The sequence below is a fragment of the Oncorhynchus masou genome, chromosome 18 (assembly GCF_036934945.1).
Source record: "Oncorhynchus masou masou isolate Uvic2021 chromosome 18, UVic_Omas_1.1, whole genome shotgun sequence".
NCBI lineage: Eukaryota > Metazoa > Chordata > Actinopteri > Salmoniformes > Salmonidae > Oncorhynchus > Oncorhynchus masou.
Window position 1 is genome coordinate 32,350,850 of NC_088229.1, and position 18,581 is coordinate 32,369,430.

General features: G+C 42.1%; 1 protein-coding gene across 3 annotated transcripts in view; it reads left to right on the plus strand.

Annotated features, from left to right (window-relative positions):
* Positions 1 to 319: 319 nt before the first annotated feature.
* LOC135504428 (brefeldin A-inhibited guanine nucleotide-exchange protein 2-like) overlaps positions 320 to 18,581 on the plus strand; it is a 33,496-nt gene continuing 15,234 nt past the window's right edge. For 2 of the 3 annotated variants that reach the window (XM_064923026.1, XM_064923027.1), the window contains exons 1-14: positions 320 to 638; positions 7,867 to 7,897; positions 8,137 to 8,260; positions 10,485 to 10,631; positions 11,069 to 11,248; positions 11,597 to 11,864; positions 11,980 to 12,177; positions 12,297 to 12,412; positions 12,599 to 12,732; positions 14,077 to 14,311; positions 14,454 to 14,553; positions 16,141 to 16,280; positions 16,407 to 16,515; positions 17,545 to 17,734. In XM_064923026.1, coding sequence (XP_064779098.1) covers positions 473 to 638; positions 7,867 to 7,897; positions 8,137 to 8,260; positions 10,485 to 10,631; positions 11,069 to 11,248; positions 11,597 to 11,864; positions 11,980 to 12,177; positions 12,297 to 12,412; positions 12,599 to 12,732; positions 14,077 to 14,311; positions 14,454 to 14,553; positions 16,141 to 16,280; positions 16,407 to 16,515; positions 17,545 to 17,734 — 2,138 coding nt within the window. In that variant the 5' untranslated portion in view covers positions 320 to 472. Of the gene's footprint in view, positions 639 to 5,985; positions 6,117 to 7,866; positions 7,898 to 8,136; positions 8,261 to 10,484; positions 10,632 to 11,068; positions 11,249 to 11,596; positions 11,865 to 11,979; positions 12,178 to 12,296; positions 12,413 to 12,598; positions 12,733 to 14,076; positions 14,312 to 14,453; positions 14,554 to 16,140; positions 16,281 to 16,406; positions 16,516 to 17,544; positions 17,735 to 18,581 lie in introns of all 3 variants that reach the window. The other variant, XM_064923028.1, reaches the window with a different exon arrangement.

The window sequence follows — 18,581 nt, forward strand, 5'->3', positions numbered from 1 at the left end:
TAACGCATTCAGTTGTACCAAGGACGAGGTATCAGCCTTTCCATTTCCATCATGTTTCTATAAAACAATGCTTTTTTTTTAACCGAACTAGAAAACCCCAGATATTTTTGGGCCACACTGCTGCTTTCAGAAGAATCCAAATCAATTAAACTTAATACTAACGAGTCACGTCGGGGCTAAAATATTATCTATAAGAAATATGTATAAGACCCTTATCAGCATGACGCATATAAGGTTTTGTTGGGAAACTGAAGGGATCATTCGATCCAGTGGAGGGTGCCAAAGCGTCAAAATCAGTTTAGAATCACGTGACGTGTAAACAACATGGCGACTCAGTGCTGAGGAAGCAGCCCCAGCAAACTCGGTGGATTGACACACCGATAGCCTGGTTTAGTTAGCATTTCTCTCGCCTGCATCTACGCAGGGTCAGGCCAGAGATGCCGGCCTGAAAGAGCAGCAGTTTTATCAAAAGATGCAACAGCAACAACGTCTTGCTCAACAACAACACCAGAAGCAGACGGAAAGCACAAAAACCAAGAGCATGTTTCTGTCTAGGGCGCTGGAAAAAATCCTGTCGGATAAGGAGGTGAAGCGGAGCCAGCACAGCCAGCTGCGTAAAGCATGCCAAGTGGCTCTTGGTGCGTGAGTTAAACATTTTTATTGGTGGACGTTGCATCCTTAGTGTTGTTATTTCTTCAATGTAATATTTTAGCTACCTAACGTTAGCCCTTCCGTGCTAACTAGTTAATTTTGTTTGTTAGCGAGCTAGCTATGGCATTATATGGCCTCCTGTCAAGTTAGCAAGCTTGCTAGCCAGTTCGATTAGCCAGATTGGTGGCTAGATAGCTACCAACACAACGCAGCATAATGTTCAATGCCTCCAGTCTTTGAAAACTAGTTAATGATCGTGGAGCCTTGTCATATATCTGACTGCATGTGAACACTAGGCTATTCTATTCAGTCATATGCTATGTCTTCAGATTGCAGTATCATCCATGTCAACTTTGACAGCTAGCTAGTTGGCTAACGAGTTAGCTTGCTACCAAGCCATTGGACCAATCATTGTACAGTACGTTGCACTGTCACCTTCAGTCAGCTGGCAATTTACTTCAATCAGGATATTCTGACGTCTATTTTCCACTGAGCAGTGGAGGGATAGTTTTACAGTCCCACGCATTGCTCTTGTGCTGTGTTTTTTGAAATATATATCAATACTGCTAAATGGTAAACATGTTGGCGACATGGCAGCTGTACATGTTTACTGTTAATGAAAACACGTGTATTTTAATGTAGTTGAATGTTCATTTTTACTGCTAGTTCAGAACGGCATAGTTGCTGTTGTCCCCAAAAAAAAACGAGGTTCTTGAGCAGGGTCTAACCCAGTGATGTGTGTAAACCCATCATTGGTCTAATCTAGAAGAATTTCTAGTTAGATGTTTTAAGCTACCAGAAATTCCAGTTCAGTGATGGCATACATCCGGGAACTTCGAAGCCTATTGTCAAGTCTCTCCCTCACTTATTTTGAGATGGAAATAAGAGGCAAACAAGTTTGTGCTTTGACCCGGTCCTGCACTGTACATTATTTATGATTCATGGCAGGTAGACAAGCAATGGTTTCCTATTCACCACTTAGATTCCAGGCGACACATTGTCACAGACGGGTAACCCCATACTGAAGTAGCTCCAGATTCATCAGGTGGGTAAATGTTGACTTTGCTCCCTTTAAGTGAATCTCTCCATATTTACATTACCCAGCCCATGCATAGACTGTATCATATTTGGCACACTGTACACTATACAGTTTACTTAGGCTCTAGTTTATTCATGTCATACTTATTGGCATAGATGTTGCGTTCATCCTGGTTTGGAGTGGTGGTGGGAGAACCTGCCTGCCTATCACCGCTACACTTCATTGCCGAAGTTCTTTGTTATAATGAGCATTGTTAATCTGATAACATACAATAATAAGAATGCCACAATGAATCCTTATCCTCCTCTGACAAATATTAGCCGCTCTTTTTCACAAACTGAGTGGCCAATGGACTGTGGTTCTCCCTAGTTTGTGTATGCACACATGCCATCGAGCAATTAGGCTAAATGTCCTAGGGGGGGGTTCCACTTCCAACAGACACTGTCTGGCACCATAGTTTGTTCATTTGCACTTTACTGCACTGTAATGTATCCAAGGTTGTGACATTTAGACTATTGCACAAGTTGTATATCCTGATTATACTTATTTTAAAGGGGAGATAAGCGACTGGAGGTGTCCAGTGGTGCAATAATTATAATGCTGCTTCCACGGATAATGGAATGTTTATGGATCACAGATGAGCCTTGGGAGATTCAGGGCATCTTTTTCTCCCCTTTCGGATTAAGCAGTTTTCAGACCCCCCAGAGAGCACACAGGTACACAGTTGAGAGGAGCACAGGGTCAAGCTGCAGTTGAGACTCCAACTGCTGTAGGCTATTTCCAAAGTCCATAGTCTATGCTCCCTGTTCTGCTGTTATGTATGCCTTGCCTTGAGAACAACTTTGTGTGTCAGCAGTTGCCAAGAATATCAGTATGTGGAGTCCTTGGGTATAGCAGCAGTTGGTCGTCTGGATGTGTGTGATACAGCCCTTGATCACATCTGGCCTTGTATGCTAATGCGTAGGCCTAATACATAAGCAAAATCATGGCATTGAGTGGTGTATTTAGGCCTGTTTCGACAGAGCTGTTAGGCCCTTGTGTCACAACTTTGGACAGATCAATGTCAAGGGGATTTGATTGTGTCTGGTCATTAGCTAGAGGTTTATGGGTTTTGCGGTGGAGTGTAGGCCTACTTTAATTTCAGTTCGCGTAACACCATAATATCAATTGTTTGAAGTTCGTTTGATTTGTTTTTGCTAATGTAACTGTATAAATGGGTATGTTGACACTCATTTCTATGCTACTGAAATGAATTGAGTCACAGAGGAGACACTTCTGAGGGGTATAGTACAAAGCAGGATCAATGAGTTGGCTGCTACAAGCAGTTTGATTTGGTATGTCATTTTAGGCAAAAATCAAAAAAGGGAGACAAGCCATTGTGCATATTTTTTTGTCATAAAATTAATTTACGAAAATTGCTATTTAGCATGTTTCTTTTCAGTCACATACCAGGTGTATCAAACTCCATTATTTGAATGATGCTGTGCCTGCATGTATTTATTACAAACACTTCAAGTGTTTACCACTCCTGGGATATCAATGATTACACATTGTAACTATGTAACTACTAGAAACATGATTTAAGTAAAGGCTGGATTCTAATTCATATTTACAGCGGAAAAACAGTACATTACACTTCCGATGCAAATCTAACTATAATCTAACTCTAAGTTCTCCCAGCTATGTGGACGATTGAAAACAGGGCAGCAAAGTTTGTCACCAGAGCGGTTTAGAGCATATTACTATTTGCCTGGGAAAAAACAGACCTTTATACAAACTTGCTAAGCTGAATTCTTGACGCACAACCAAAGGTGCTGCCATATCCTGCCAGCACGCCCACAAGCGAGCAATTCAGGCTCAGAATGACGCCTGGAAGAGGTCGAGGAATGAGATGGGAGCAAGAATCCAGGCTATTTGCTCTGAGACCCGGCATAATAATGTAATGAAACAAGCAGGGAGCAGGTTTCGAACCCTCAACATTCTGGCCCGAAGTCCAGCACGCTATCGACTGTGCCCAAATGTATTAGTTGGGGTTGGGGCCGACTGTGGCTAAAAACATTAACATTTGGAATCTTTAACAAGTGGAAAAGGGAAAAAGTTATTATTAGTTTTCCACAAGCGTAGCAGGTTGTGAATTCTGCGAACAATGTTTCTAGGATGGGCTGTTAGCTGAACAAAAGACTATATGACCTTTACTGAAGAATTGTCTAATAGCCGAGCTAGGTGTGAACCCCCCCCTCCCCCTTTTATCACATTCCCAGTGGGTCAGAAGTTTACATGCACTCAATTAGTATTTGGTAGCATTGCCTTTAAATTGTTTAACTTGGGTAAAATGTTTCAGGTAGCCTTCCACAAGCTTCCCACAATAAGTTGGGTGTATTTTGGCCCATTCCTCCTGACAGCTGGTGTAACTGAGTCAGGTTTGTAGGCCTCCTTGCTTGCACACGCTTTTTCAGTTCTGCCCACACATTTTCTATTGGATTGAGGTCAGGGCTTTGTGATGGCCACTCCAATACCTTGACTTTGTTGTCTTTTAGCCATTTTTCCACAACTTTGGAAGTATGCTTGGTATGCGTTGTCCATTTGGAAGACACATTTGCGACCAAGCTTAAACTTCCAAACTGATGTCTTGAGATGTTGCTTCAATATATCTACATAATTGTCCTTCTCATGATGACATTTATTTTGAAGCGCACCAGGCCCTCCTGCAGCAAAGCACCCCTACAGCATGATGCTGCCACCCCCGTGCTTCACGGTTGTGATGGCATTCTTCAGCTTGCAAGCCTCCCCCTTTTTCCTCCAAACATAACGATGGTCATTATGGCCAAAGAGTTCTATTTTTGATTCATCAGACCAGAGGACATTGCTCCAAAAAGTACGATCGTTGTCCCCATGTGCAGTTGCAAACCGTGGTCTGACTTTTTTATGGTGGTTTTGAAGCAGTAGATTCTTCCTTGCTGAGTGGCCTTTCAGGTTCTGTTGATATCGGACTCGTTTTACTGTGGATATAGATAGTTTTGTACGTTTCCTCCAGCATCTTCACAAGGTCCTTTGCTGATGTTCTGGGATTGATTTGCACTTTTCGCACCAATGTATCTCTAGGAGACAGAACGCGTCTTCTTCCTGAGTGGTATGTCGTCTGTGTGGTCCCATGGTGTTTATACTTGCGTACTATTGTTTGTGCAGATGAATGTGGTACCTTCAGACATTTGGAAATTGCTCCCAAGGATGATCCAGACTTGTGGAGGTCTGTAATTTGTTTTTCTGAGGTCTGGCTGATTTATTTTGATTTTCCCATGATGTCAAGCAAAGAGGCACCGAGTTTGAAGGTAGACCTTGAAATACATCCACAGGTACACCTTCAATTGACTCAAATGATGACAATTAGCATATCAGAAGCTTCTAAAGCCATGCCATCATTTTCTGGAATTTCCCAAGCTGTTTAAAGGCACAGTCAACTTAGTGTATGTAAACTTCTGACCCACTGGAATTGTGATACAGTGAATTATAAGTGAAAGATGATGTCCTAACCAACTTGCCAAAACTATAGTTTGTTAACAAGAAATTTGTGGAGTGGTTGAAAAGCGAGTTTTAATAACTCCAACTACTTCATGTATGTGTGTGTTGGTGTAAATACACTGCTCAAAAAATAAACGGAACACTAAAATAACACATCCTAGATCTGAATGAATGAAATGCTCAGTGTGAACCTGCTTTCACCTGTGAAGAGCACAGGGCGCCAGTGGCGAATTTGCCAATCTTGGTGTTCTCTGGCAAATGCCAAACGCCCTGCACGGTGTTGGGCTGTAAGCACAACCCCTACCTGTGGACGTCGGGACCTCATACCACCCTCATGGAGTCTGTTTCTGACCGTTTGAGCAGACACATGCACATTTGTGGCCTGCTGGAGGTCATTTTGCAGGGCTCTGGCAGTGCTCCTCCTGCTCCTCCTTGCACAAAGGTGGAGGTAGCGGTCCTGCTGCTGGGTTGTTGCCCTCCTATGGCCTCCTCCACGTCTCCTGATGTACTGGCCTGTCTCCTGGTAGCGCCTCCATGCTCTGGACACTACGCTGACAGACACAGCAAACCTTCTTGCCACAGCTCGCATTGATGTGCCATCCTGGATGAGCTGCACTACCTGAGCCACTTGTGTGGATTGTAGACTCTGTCTCATGCTACCACTAGAGTGAAAGCACCGCCAGCATTCAAAAGTGACCAAAACATCAGCCAGGAAGTATAGGAACTGAGAAGTGGTTTGAGCAGTGTGTATATAAATAAATAAAAATTTCTTACAGAGCCTTTCCATAAGTCCACGCAAGTTCCTTCAGCTGTCTTTTGACTGTAATTGGAGTGATGTTGATGTTGTGTCGTGATGCCAGCAGATTCCAGATGGCCTTTGCCGATCGCTCATCTTCTTCATTCATCAGTGAGTCGATGGAAATGAAATGCAATCTAAAAATGTGCAGCGTACAGTAAAGACCAGCAGTCAATTTATTTAAGCATTATTTTTAGCATTATGAGGCCTACTTTACAGTATTGTCACCTACTGTACCTGTTCATTTTCCTGTGCCTTCGAGTTTGGCATAAAACAGGCATCTGTCCGTGACCAAAATCCCCAAGTCTACCAGTATTTTTGAAATGTCTCCAGTAGATTTTCCATTCCTCCTGAAAGCCCTAATCTGCTCACTTAATAAATGAATAGAGATCCTGGTCATGGTGCTACAGCACATTGTTACAGCATAATCAAAGTGAGGACAATCGGCCATCTGCTGTATGCTTATAGCCTATTGTAACCTGAAAGTCACACCTTGCCTCACCCTGCCCAAAACTCCACCCTTAACACAGTAACCATTCAAAAACGAGCTATTTATCTAAAAATAAAATGACATTGCGACCAGAGAACAGACAAAATGGACATTGTTTTCATCAAGCCAGCTATAAACAAGTGATCTCTGCTAAATAATCAAGTTAGTTTTCTCCAAAAATAAAGAATTCTAAATAACAAACTGGCTTTATTTACAAATTAGTGAGAGTCTCACCCCATGTTCAAGAATTGCCCTTTTCTCGCTCACTATAGGTTAAATGAAAACGAAATCTCCAAATCATCGTTACTTTTTAAACAAGAAATATTATTATTATTAATTAATTTCGAATTATAAAAAAACTTAGATATAACAGCCTCTTAGATATTCTAAATTAATTAATAATAATCATAATTGCTTTGTTTAAAAAGTAACAATGTTTGAGATTTTGTTTTCGTTTAACCTAGAGTGAGCGTGAAAGGTAATTCTTGAACTTTGTAAATAAAGCCGCCAATCATTTTATTTAGAGGATTGGATGCCTCTTTTTAGATATTGATTTAGAAACCTCCAATCCTCTAAATGTAATTATTGGCATAGAGTCATGTCTTTGAAAAAAATATTTGTAGATTTACTGTAGGCCTACCATAGGCGAAATGAGCCTCACTCGTGTTGAGTAATGTGCTGTTAAAAGTGGTGTAGGTCTTATTTATTTAAAAAGCATTTAAGTTAGAAGCAATAGAATTTGAAGCAATAAGATTTCGGCGTCATTTCGCTCTGCTCCGAGACAAGCATTGGGACTGGTCTTGATAAATCAATCAGATTTTTCTTTTCACTGAATCTCCGTTTGGGTATTGGTTAGACTAGAATTAGAAAATTAGGGTGCAGAAATGTTATGCTCTTAGTGTAATCTTTATTTAACTAGTCACCTTTGATAGACACCACTGTCCTCAACGGTACTCCCACCAGATTTGGTCTTTGTCATGGTACCAACGTAGGTTACGCTGTTACTCCTTGCAGTTCCAGACAGGGCAGGTCACGGCGAAGATTGAAACAACAACAAACAGCAGAGGTTTAGACAGCCACAAGCCCGGGACAATCCGCGGTCCTAGACGCAATGGCTAACTGAGTCACGAGCTGTAATTGTAAACAATAAAAACATCAAAATATGCCTTAAACTATCATTTTGATATCTTGGATGGTCCGTCCTTGCATCCATAGCTCTGTCTATGAATTTGAGTGGTTACATTTCTCCAGCCCCATCCCTCAGCATTTTACTTAAACTGAAGCAGGGTGTACACTTTGTTTAACGGCGGGTTGTCACTTTTTAAGGTAAATGTTCGGACAGCACTAATCTTGTTCCTTTTGTCTTCACAGATGAAATTAAAATCGAGCTTGAGAAGCAAAAGTAAGTTCCAACCCCTTTTCCTCTTTTGTTTTTGGATTTCATGGGCAGGCGATTGGTTTGATACACCTATTGAGCAGTCACCACTGTTATTAGTGCTTATTATGTTTAATGTCCTGAGGCCTCCATGATTTAATTAACATTTTAGTCATTTTGCAGACTTTCTTATCCAGAGCAACTTAAAGTGCATAAACATTAAGGCTTTAGTTCCTGTTGTCATTTATCTTTCCTTTGGCCTGCAGAGATGGCACAGTGGTCCCGCCCCGAGCAAACTACATTGAGGCTGACAAATATGTGCTTCCTTTTGAGCTTGCCTGTCAATCTAAGTCCCCACGCATTGTCAGCACCTCGTTGGACTGCTTACAGGTATGTAGTGATGGGGGAAGAAGTTACATTGAGGTATTATTTTGGATGATACAGTGCCTTCGGAAAGTATTCAGATCTGTTAGGTTACAGCCTTATTCTAAAATTGATATAATATGCCCCCCCCCAATCTACACACAATACCCCATAATGACAAAGCAAAAACAGGTTCAGACATTTTTTGCTAATTTATATATAAAAAAAGTACTGATATCACATTTACGTAAGTATTCAGACCCTTTACTCATTACTTTTTTGAAGCACCTTTGGCAGCGATTACAGCCTCAAGTCTTTTTGGTTGTTACGCTACAAGCTTGGCACACCTGTCTTTGGGGAGTTTCTCCCATTCTTCTCTGCACATCCTCTCAAGCTCTGCCAGGAAGGATGGGGAGCGTTGCTGCACAGCTATTTTCAGGTCTCTCCAGAGATGTCCGGTCTCTGGCTGAGTCTGAGTTCCTGAGCGCTCGAGCAGGTTTTCATCAAGGATCTTTCTGTACTTTGCTCCGTTCATCTTTGCCTCGATCCTGACTAGTCTCCCAGTCCCTGCCGCTGAAAAACATCCCCACAGTATGATACTGCCACGACCATGCTTCACCATAGGGATGGTGCAAGGTTTCCTCCAGACGTGACACTTGGCATTCAGGCCAAAAAGTTCAATCTGGGTTTCATCAGACCAGAGAATCATGTTTCTCATGGTCTGAGAGTCCTTTAGGTGCCTTTTGGCAAACTCCAAGCGGGCTGTCATGTGCCTTTTACTTAGGAGTGGTTTCAGTCTGGCCACTCTACCATAAAGGCCTGATTGGTGTAGCGCTGCGGAGATGGTTGTCCTTCTGAAAGATTCTCCCATCTCCACAGAGGAACTCTAGCGCTCTGTCAGTGATCATTGGGTTCTTGGTTACCCACCTGACCAAGGCCCTTCTCCCCCGATTGCTCAGTTTGGTCGGGCGGCCAGCACTAGGAAGAGTCTTTGTGTTTCCAAATTTCTTCCGTTTAAGAATGATGTGTTCTTGGGGACCTTCAATGTTGCAGAAATATTTTTGGGACCCTTCCCCAGATCTGTGTCTCAGAGCTCTAGGGACAATTCCTTCGACCTCATGGCTTGGTTTTTACTCTGACATGCACTGTCAACTGTGGGACCTTATATAGACTGGTGTGTGCCTTTCCAAATCATGTCCAATCAATTGAGTTTACCACAGGTGGACTCCCAAGTTGTAGAAACATCTCAATGATGATCAATGGAAACAGGATGCACCTGAGCTCAATTTCTAATCTCATAGCAAAGGGTCAGATTACTTTATGTAAATAAGGTATTTCTGTTTTTTTTATGTTTCTTTATACATTTGAGAACATTTCCAAAAACCTGTGTGGTATTATGTGTAGATTGCTGAGGATGTTTTTTTATTGAATCAATTTTAGAGTAAGGCTGTAACGTAACAATATGTAGGAAAAGTCAAGGGCTCTGAAGGCACTGTATATCGTATTGTATCGTTTTGACAATGTCACAATTATTTTTGCACTAGTTGGCTGTACCTGCATCAAAACGGCAGTGTTTTCACTTCACAGCTTGTTCCTTTTAAAATATGGAGACACTTTGTTTTCAGCACTTTTGTTTCCATGACTGATCAAATATGTTTTAACATGGTTTCGCAATAGAACTACAGTATCGAATCGCAATACATATATATATTTTTTTAACTAGACAAGTCCATTCAGAACAAATTCTTATTTTATAATGACGGCCAAACCCTCCCCTAACCCGGACGACACTGGGCCTATGCACCGCCCTATGGGACTCCTGATCACGGCCGGTTGTGATACAGCCTGGGATCGAACCAGGGTCTGTTGTGATGCCTTTAGCACTGAGATGCAGTGCCTTAGACCACTGTGCCACTCGGGTCCCCAAATCAATATAGAATCGTGAGAATCGAAAATACATATCGTATTGACACCTAAGTATCGCAATGATATTGTATCGTCCCTGGCAATTTCCAGCCCTACAGGTCCAAGTTGACATATTAAAGTACACACACATTTGTAATTGTGAGAGGGAGCTGGGACTCAATTGTGGGTGGAAGGTAATTGTAAGTCCCTACTTGTAAGTGCCACTGGGTGGAGAAGTTAAAATGTTGTTACCCCTGTTGTGCAATTCCTCAGAGTTGTGCACCTAAATATCAGAGATGCATACATTCTCCGCAATCTCCCGTCTCTCCTTTCCCCCTCGTTGCAGAAGCTCATTGCATATGGCCACATCACAGGCAACGCCCCTGACAGTAGTGCTCCAGGGAAGAGGCTCATCGACCGGCTGGTGGAGACCATCTGTAACTGTTTCCAGGGCCCACAGACAGACGAGGGGGTGCAGCTGCAAATCATTAAGGTGAGTCTGTCAGGGACTCCATTCATCTTAAACCTCTGCTTTATTTATAGCTACATATTTATACCGATGTACCATATATAGCCTAGTTGCCTCTCAGGACAAATTGCTGCCCATTATTTCCCACCTCCATTCCCGACTGTGATACTACAGGTATATCCGGTGGCAAATCTGTCTTTTATGGCTGTACAGTAGGCGTGATGCATAACCAGAGTTCATTTAAGTTTCACATAGTGGAACTCCAAAGTTGAGGGTCCAAAGTCTGTCTTGTTCATACAAGCCACCAGTATTGTCACTGTTGACAACAGGTTTTATTGGACTGACCACTCTTCCTATCGTATTTGAACGATCTAGAATGATCTAGAATTCACAAAGGTAGTGCAAGACATTATTTTCTTCTATTTCCCCTGACTGTTCTGCCCCCTGCTGTTCTCCTCCAGGCTCTCCTAACTGCAGTGACCTCCCCTCACATTGAGATCCACGAGGGGACTGTTCTACTGACTGTGCGTACCTGTTACAACATCTACCTGGCCAGCCGCAACCTCATCAACCAGACCACCGCCAAGGCCACGCTCACACAGATGCTCAATGTGATCTTCACCCGCATGGAGACACAGGCGGTCAGTATACTGTCCAGACCAGCCCAGTTCACTCATATTTATTTGTTCATACATGCAGTCATCTAAACAAATTGCTTGACTCCGTCTTAGACCCTGGTCTGTATCCTCTTAAAGCAAGCTGATTGAGTAATGGAGATGAAAATACATCTTGATTGACTGGAAATGGAGACCTTCCTTGTGTCCCAATAATTTCTCCATAATTGTATTTGTCAGTGTGTTAACTAACTGTCTGATTGTCTCCTAGCCGACTAGCTGACTTGTTCATTGGCTGTTAATCACATGATGTTTGGTGTTCTGACTAGTTTTATTGCTCATGACCTGTCTGTCCATCTCCCTGCATCTATACAGGCTCTGGAGTCTCACGAGCAGGAGAAGGATAGACTGTGTTTGCCCCATCAGAACCCTTCCACTTCCCCTGGGCGGATATGCGGTTCTCCACGGTCAGACCGCACCCAAGACTTAAGCGGGACGCCATCTCCTGCGGCCAGCACCCCAGACCTCCATACCACGCCCCTGGCCCAAGACACACCCTCCATCAATGGCCAACCAGAGGAGTGCAAGACTGAGGAGGATGTGGCTGTTACAGAGGAGAAAAGGGATGAGACACCACCTCCAGGTATTGGCGTTGAGTATATTTATACATAACGTCGATCATGTGCTATTATTGCATGACATTACTGAAGCCTACATCATCCTCATTTATTTGACACATGTTCTTTTCTCATCAATAGTTTTTGAAGATCCAGTTTCAGAGACCCCAACAACCGTAAAACAGCCAGTCGAGGAAGGGCATGAGGTGGGGCAGGGGGAGAAATCACAAGTAGGAGGGGATGATAAACCAGAAGTCGATTCAAAGCCAACAGAGCAACCAACGAGTGAGGAAGTGGCTCCAGCACCTGAACCAGAGTCACAGCCCCAGACCGCACCAGGTTGGGCATTGGTTGTAACCATAGGTGGTGTGATTGGACAGAGTTTGTTAATCAGGGCTTGTCCTGGTCTATCATTTACACACCTGTATCTGACTGGACTTTTCCACCTCTCCACACAGAAGGGGTTCATCTCCCTGAGCAGACAGAGGTGGTGCCCCCTAGACCCAGGACAGATACGAACCAAATTAATGGCATTATGGATGACCGTGGTTCAGTGTCTTCTACAGACATCCTGGTGAGTTAGCTCTTATCTGTGGTATGAGGATGGGTCGCATTAAAGGTTTTATGGGAGAAAACAGTGATTTGTGATTATTTTTTCCCCTATGCATTATACATTCGTTTTGGTAGTTTAGTTATATATTGACAATTGCGTTGTATAGTTTAAACCTGTTCTGTTTAGTCATTTGCTCTCTGTCTTTAGGATGCAGAGTCTATGCAGGGTGGCCAGAACACTGCTCGTTTCTCCCACATCCTGCAGAAAGACGCCTTCCTGGTCTTCCGCTCCCTCTGCAAGCTCTCCATGAAGCCCCTGGCAGACGGACCCCCTGACCCAAAGTGAGACATGATCCGCTAGTCCTTCAGCCCCGTTTCCCCTCTGTTCAAACGCACAACTCCTCCCTTGTTCTCATCACCTAGTCCAAGTTTCTCCTGGCTTTCTCTACACAATACTATATACAGGGCCTTCAGAAAGTATTAACACCCCTGGACTTTTGCACATTTTGTTATAAAGTGGGATTCAAATTAATTTGTCTTTTTTTTTGTCAATGATTGACACAAAATACTCTCATGTCCAAGTGGAAGAAAAATATTTGTAAAAAAAATAAAACAATATCTTGACGAGATAAGTATGTCAACCCTGCTAAAAGGTGAATTTGTCTCCTTGAATTTGTCTCCCACTGAGTTAAGAAGAACGCCTGTATCTTTGTAGTGACTGTGCGTATTGATACACCATCCAAAGTGTAATTAATAACTTCACCATGCTCAAAGGGATATTCAATGTCTGCTTTTCTTATTTTTACTGATCTACCGATAGGTGCCCTTCTTTGCGAGGCATTGGAAAACCTCCCTGGTCTTTGTCGTTGAATCTGTGTTTGAAATATACTGCTCAACTGAGGGACCGAACAGATAATTGTATGTTTGGGGTACAGAGATGAGGTAGTCATTCAAAAAGCATGTTAACACTATTATTGCACACAGAGTGAGTCCATGCGACGTATTATGTGACTTGTTAAGCACATCTTTACTCCTGATTTTGTTTAGCCTTGCCACAACAAAGGGGTTGAATACTTATGACAAATTTTTTTTTTTTTTCATTTGTAAACATTCTGAAAACATAATTCCACTTTGACATCATGGGGTATTGTGTGTAGGCCAGTGACAAAACATTTAACTTTAAGTCATTTTCAATTCAGGCTGTAACAACAAAATGTGGAACAAGTCAGAGGGTGTGAATACTTTCTCAAGACACTGTAAATAGCTTCCACTTGGTATATAGACCGTTTTAAAGATCAGTATACCCAGGTTAGCTGGAGGTTTTACATTAGTGACTGGGCTTCTTCAGTTGCTGTAATCTAAAACTCTAAGGCTGGGAGTCTGAATAGGCAAGTGAAAGCTGAGCCTGATCACTGCATCCAAACATATTCAACAGTGACGTGCTATAATATAAACCTAAATAACTATATTGTACTAAGGTTAGAAACTGTACAAGTCATTCATATACTGAACTGTTGAATATTTATTTACACTTCCCACAATCTCCCTTACTTTGGCTCTTTCCCATGTCCTTGTTGTCTCTCCTTTCACCAACACTCCTTTTCCGTCTTCATTGCCTTTTCCCGTCTCAATCTTCTCCCCGTCGAACTCCTTCTCTGTCCCCTTACTCTCTCCCCCTCTCCTCAGGTCTCATGAGCTGCGCTCCAAAGTGGTGTCTCTGCAGCTGCTGCTGTCTGTGCTCCAGGGGGCAGGGCCCGTCTTCCGTACCCACGAGATGTTTGTCAATGCCATCAAGCAGTACCTGTGTGTGGCCCTCTCCAAAAACGGGGTGTCCTCTGTGCCCGAGGTGTTTGAGCTCTCCCTCGCCATCTTCCTCACCCTTCTCTCCCACTTTAAAGTCCACCTCAAGATGCAGATCGAGGTTCGGGATAAAGGATTTATATATTTTTTGTGATTTGAGTCTTTATACTCAATTTAAAATAGGCAACATAGAATGGAAAATAAAAATGCATGATGAAACTACTTACCACTTTTAATTCCCTCACTGTCTCTACCTCTCCCAGGTGTTTTTCAGGGAGATTTTCCTGACCATTCTGGAAACATCGTCCAGCTCCTTTGAACACAAGTGGATGGTCATTCAGACCCTCACACGGATATGTGCAGGTAAAACACACACAAGCCTGATGGACATTTAGTGTGCATTGCTGTTTATGTACAGTACCGTTCAAAAGTTTGGGGTCACTTAGAAATGTCCTTGTTTTTGTAAGAAAATCATTTTTTTGGTTCATTAAAATAACATCAAATTGATCAGAAGTACAGTGTAGACATTGTTAATGTTGTAAATGACTATTGTAGCTGGAAATGGCGGATTTGATATGGAATGTCTACATAGGCGTACAGAGGCCCATTATCAGCAACCATCACTCCTGTGTTTCAATGGCACGTTGTGTTAGCTAATCCAAGTTTATCATTTTAAAAGGCTAATTGATCATTAGAAAACCCTTTTGCAATTATGTTAGCACAGCTGAAAACTGTTGTCCTGATTAAGGAAGCAATAAAACTGGCCTTCTTTAGACTAGTTGAGTATCTGGAGCATCTGCATTTGTGGGTTAGATTACAGGCTCAAAATGTACACCACTGTGTACTACTCCCTTCACAGAACAGAGCAAACTAGCTCTAACCAGAATAGAAAGAGGAGTGGGAGGCCCCGGTGCACAACTGAGCAAGAGGACAAGTACATTAGAGGGTCTAGTTTGAGAAACAGATGCCGCACAAGTCCTCAACTGGCAGCTTCATTAAATAGTACCCACAAAACACCAGTCTCGATGTCAACAGTGAAGAGGCGACTCCGGTATGCTGGCGTTTTTAGGCAGAGTTGCAAAGAAAAAGCCATATCTCAGACTGGCCAATAAAAAGAAAATATTAAGATGGGCAAAAGAACACAGACACTGGACAGAGGAAGATTGGAGAAAAGTGTTTAAGTTTGAGATGTTCGGATCACAAAGAAGAACATTCGTGGGACTCAGAAAAGAAATAAGATGCTGGAGGAGTGCTTGACGCCATCTGTCAAGCATGGTGGAGGCAATGTGATGGTCTGGGGGTGGTAAAGTGGGACATTTGTACAGGGTAAAAGGGATCTTGAAGAAGGAAGGCTATCACTCCATTTTGCAACGCCATGTCATACCCTGTGGACGGCGCTTAATTGGAGCCAATTTCCTCCTACAACAAGACAATGACCCAAAGCACAACTCCAAACTATGCAATAACTATTTAGGGAAGAAGCAGTCAGCTGGTATTCTGTCTATAATGGAGTGGCCAGCACAGTCACTGGATCTCCTCCTTATTGAGCTGTTGTGGGAGCAGCTTGACCATATGGTACGTAAGAAGTGCCCATCAAGCCAATTCAACTTGTGGGAGGTGCTTCAGGATGCATGGATTTAAATCTCTTCAGATTACCTCAACAAATTGACAACTAGAATGCCAAAGGTCTGCAGGGTTGTAATTTCTGCAAATGGAGGATTCTTTGACAAAAGCAAAGTTTGTAGGACACAATTATTATTTCAATTAAAAATTATGATTTATAACCTTGTCAACGTCTTGACTATATTTCCTATTCATTTTGCAACTCATTTCATGTATGTTTTCATGGAAAACAAGGACATTTCTAAGTGACCCCAAACATTTGAACGGTAATGTACATATACCACATTTTTATCTTCTATCCCCCATCTTCAAACCCTTCACCCCCAGATGCTCAGTGTGTGGTGGATATCTACGTAAACTACGACTGTGACCTGAACGCTGCAAACATCTTTGAGCGGCTGGTGAACGATCTATCTAAGATTGCCATGGGGAGGAGTGGCCAGGAGCTGGGGATGACCCCTCTACAGGTTACCTCAAATACGTTGACATCATGCTTGGATTTTGTCTGTCGTTTAGCTGTTTCTCTGGGGTAGGAAGTATTTTTGAGCTCTGTAAATGATGTGACAGACCGGTTAACATGAGACATATTGCAGGAGCTGAGTCTGCGTAAGAAGGGTCTGGAGTGTTTAGTGTCCATTCTGAAATGCATGGTGGAGTGGAGCAGAGACATGTACGTCAACCCCAACCTGCAGGCCAACCTCGGTGAGTGTAATGAGCAGTGTGTGTGTCTGGCAGGGATTCCGTTAGGAAAATGTTGTACCGGACAAATGACTGGGAAGATTTAAATTTATCGGGCATTGCGTGCGTAACTCAGGACATCCGTCCGCACCATCAATAAATGAGGGATGTTGACCAAATGAGCCACATTTTACATGTCCTTAAAAACAGCCTTTAACAAATAATAAAAACACTACCTTGTGTTTCGATGTGTAGCATATGCAAAAATGTATAGCCTATTGTAAAGGCTATAAAGATAAGCATTATATTGTTAGATTATACAGTTACTCTGGTAGGCTTAAAACATTCAACCTCAACTGTCGGAGTCAGTTCTTCATAGGCCTGCAGTACAAAAGGCTGATATCAAAGGCAACATCACACCTTCATAAATGTTTCTAAACTTTATTAGATTCATATCAAAAATAAGTCAAGCCGTTGTTTATAGGGAAAATACAAGCAGGATATTATATTGCGGCAAATGCAACATTACAGTATGAACTTAATTTGTTAAAAGAAAGACTCAACAGAATGAAACAAAACACTTTCAAACTGGTTTAAACATTCACCAAAGTTTTGAACACGCTATATTGCAGCAATTACCAAGAAAGCCTAGTGCCTACCGTACCCAACAAATGACTGCAATAAGCTAATGATATTTATATTACAACAGGCCTACTTATCTCAAATTAAATATGGAGGACACAGACAGTTCGAACTTCATTTATCCAACGAAAATATATCAACTGAATGACAAAATATCCCTCTTGCAAGAAATATTATGCCAATATTAATCTATCTTACACTATTGGCATACTATCTTACTTTCATTAGGCCTCCATCTTTAAAATCAACAGTACCCAAGGCTCCTCGCTCTCTCTTTCCTCAGCAGTGCGCAAGGAGTTAGACAATGGTCCTGAAGCGGGTGTGGGTGGGTGGGTGTGTGTGTGTGTGTGTGTCTCGCTGCACCTCTCAGCCTAAACAGTGTGTATCTTGACCCTGCTGTGTGTGACCCAGGCCAGGAGCGGCCGTCAGATGGTGAGGGTCCGGAGCTGAAGCTTCCTGACCACCTGGCGTCTCGTAGAGACAGCGTCAGTTCTCTGGACTCCACCATATCATCTAGTGTCCAGTCCTCCCAGCCTGACCACCCAGAACAGTATGAGGTCATCAAACAACAGAAGGACGTCATTGAGCACGGCATTGAGCTGTGAGTCTCACATTCTTTTCCTTCTCTTTGGCTTTCTTTGTTTTACTCTGTCTATATACAGTATCAGTCTGGGAGGTAGTGTTGATTTCATCAACAATAACTGACAAAAAATATTTGTCAACCACCTATTTTTCCTGACTAAAGCTAATGACGATACTGAGACGAGATGCCAAAAACTGTCACAACTGAGTTTTCATTTCAGGTGACAAAAAATGATACCTTAATAGAAAATGACTCAAGTAAAAGTGAAAATCACCCAGTAAAAATCAACTTGAGTAAAAGTATTTGGTTTTAAATATACTTAAGTATCAAAAGTAAAAGTACAAGTATACATCTTTAATTGCTTATATTAAGCAAAGCAGACGGCCACATTTTTCTAGTTTTAATTTATTTACGGACAGCTGGGGCACGCTCCAAGATTCAGACATAATTTACAAACAAAACATGTTTTTAGTGAGTCTGCCAGATCAGAGGCAGCAGGGATGACCTGGGATGTTCTCTTGATAAATGTGTGAATTAGATCATTTTCCTGTCCTGATAAGCATTCAAAATGTAGAGTACTTTTGGGTGTCTGGGAAAATGTGTGGAGTAAAAAGTACATTATTTTCTTTAGGAATGTAGTGAAGATAAAAGTTGTCAAATATATTAATAGTAAAGTACAGTTCCCCCATAAAACTACTTAAGTAGTACTTTAAAGTATTTTTACTTAAGTACTTCATACCACTGTGAAAATGTGACTAGACGAGAATTCCACATGAGACTAATGCAAGTTCAATTTGACATGAAGCTCCTTTTCATCTGTATTGTCCAATTATATGCGGAATATTTAATGCAATCCTCTTATTGG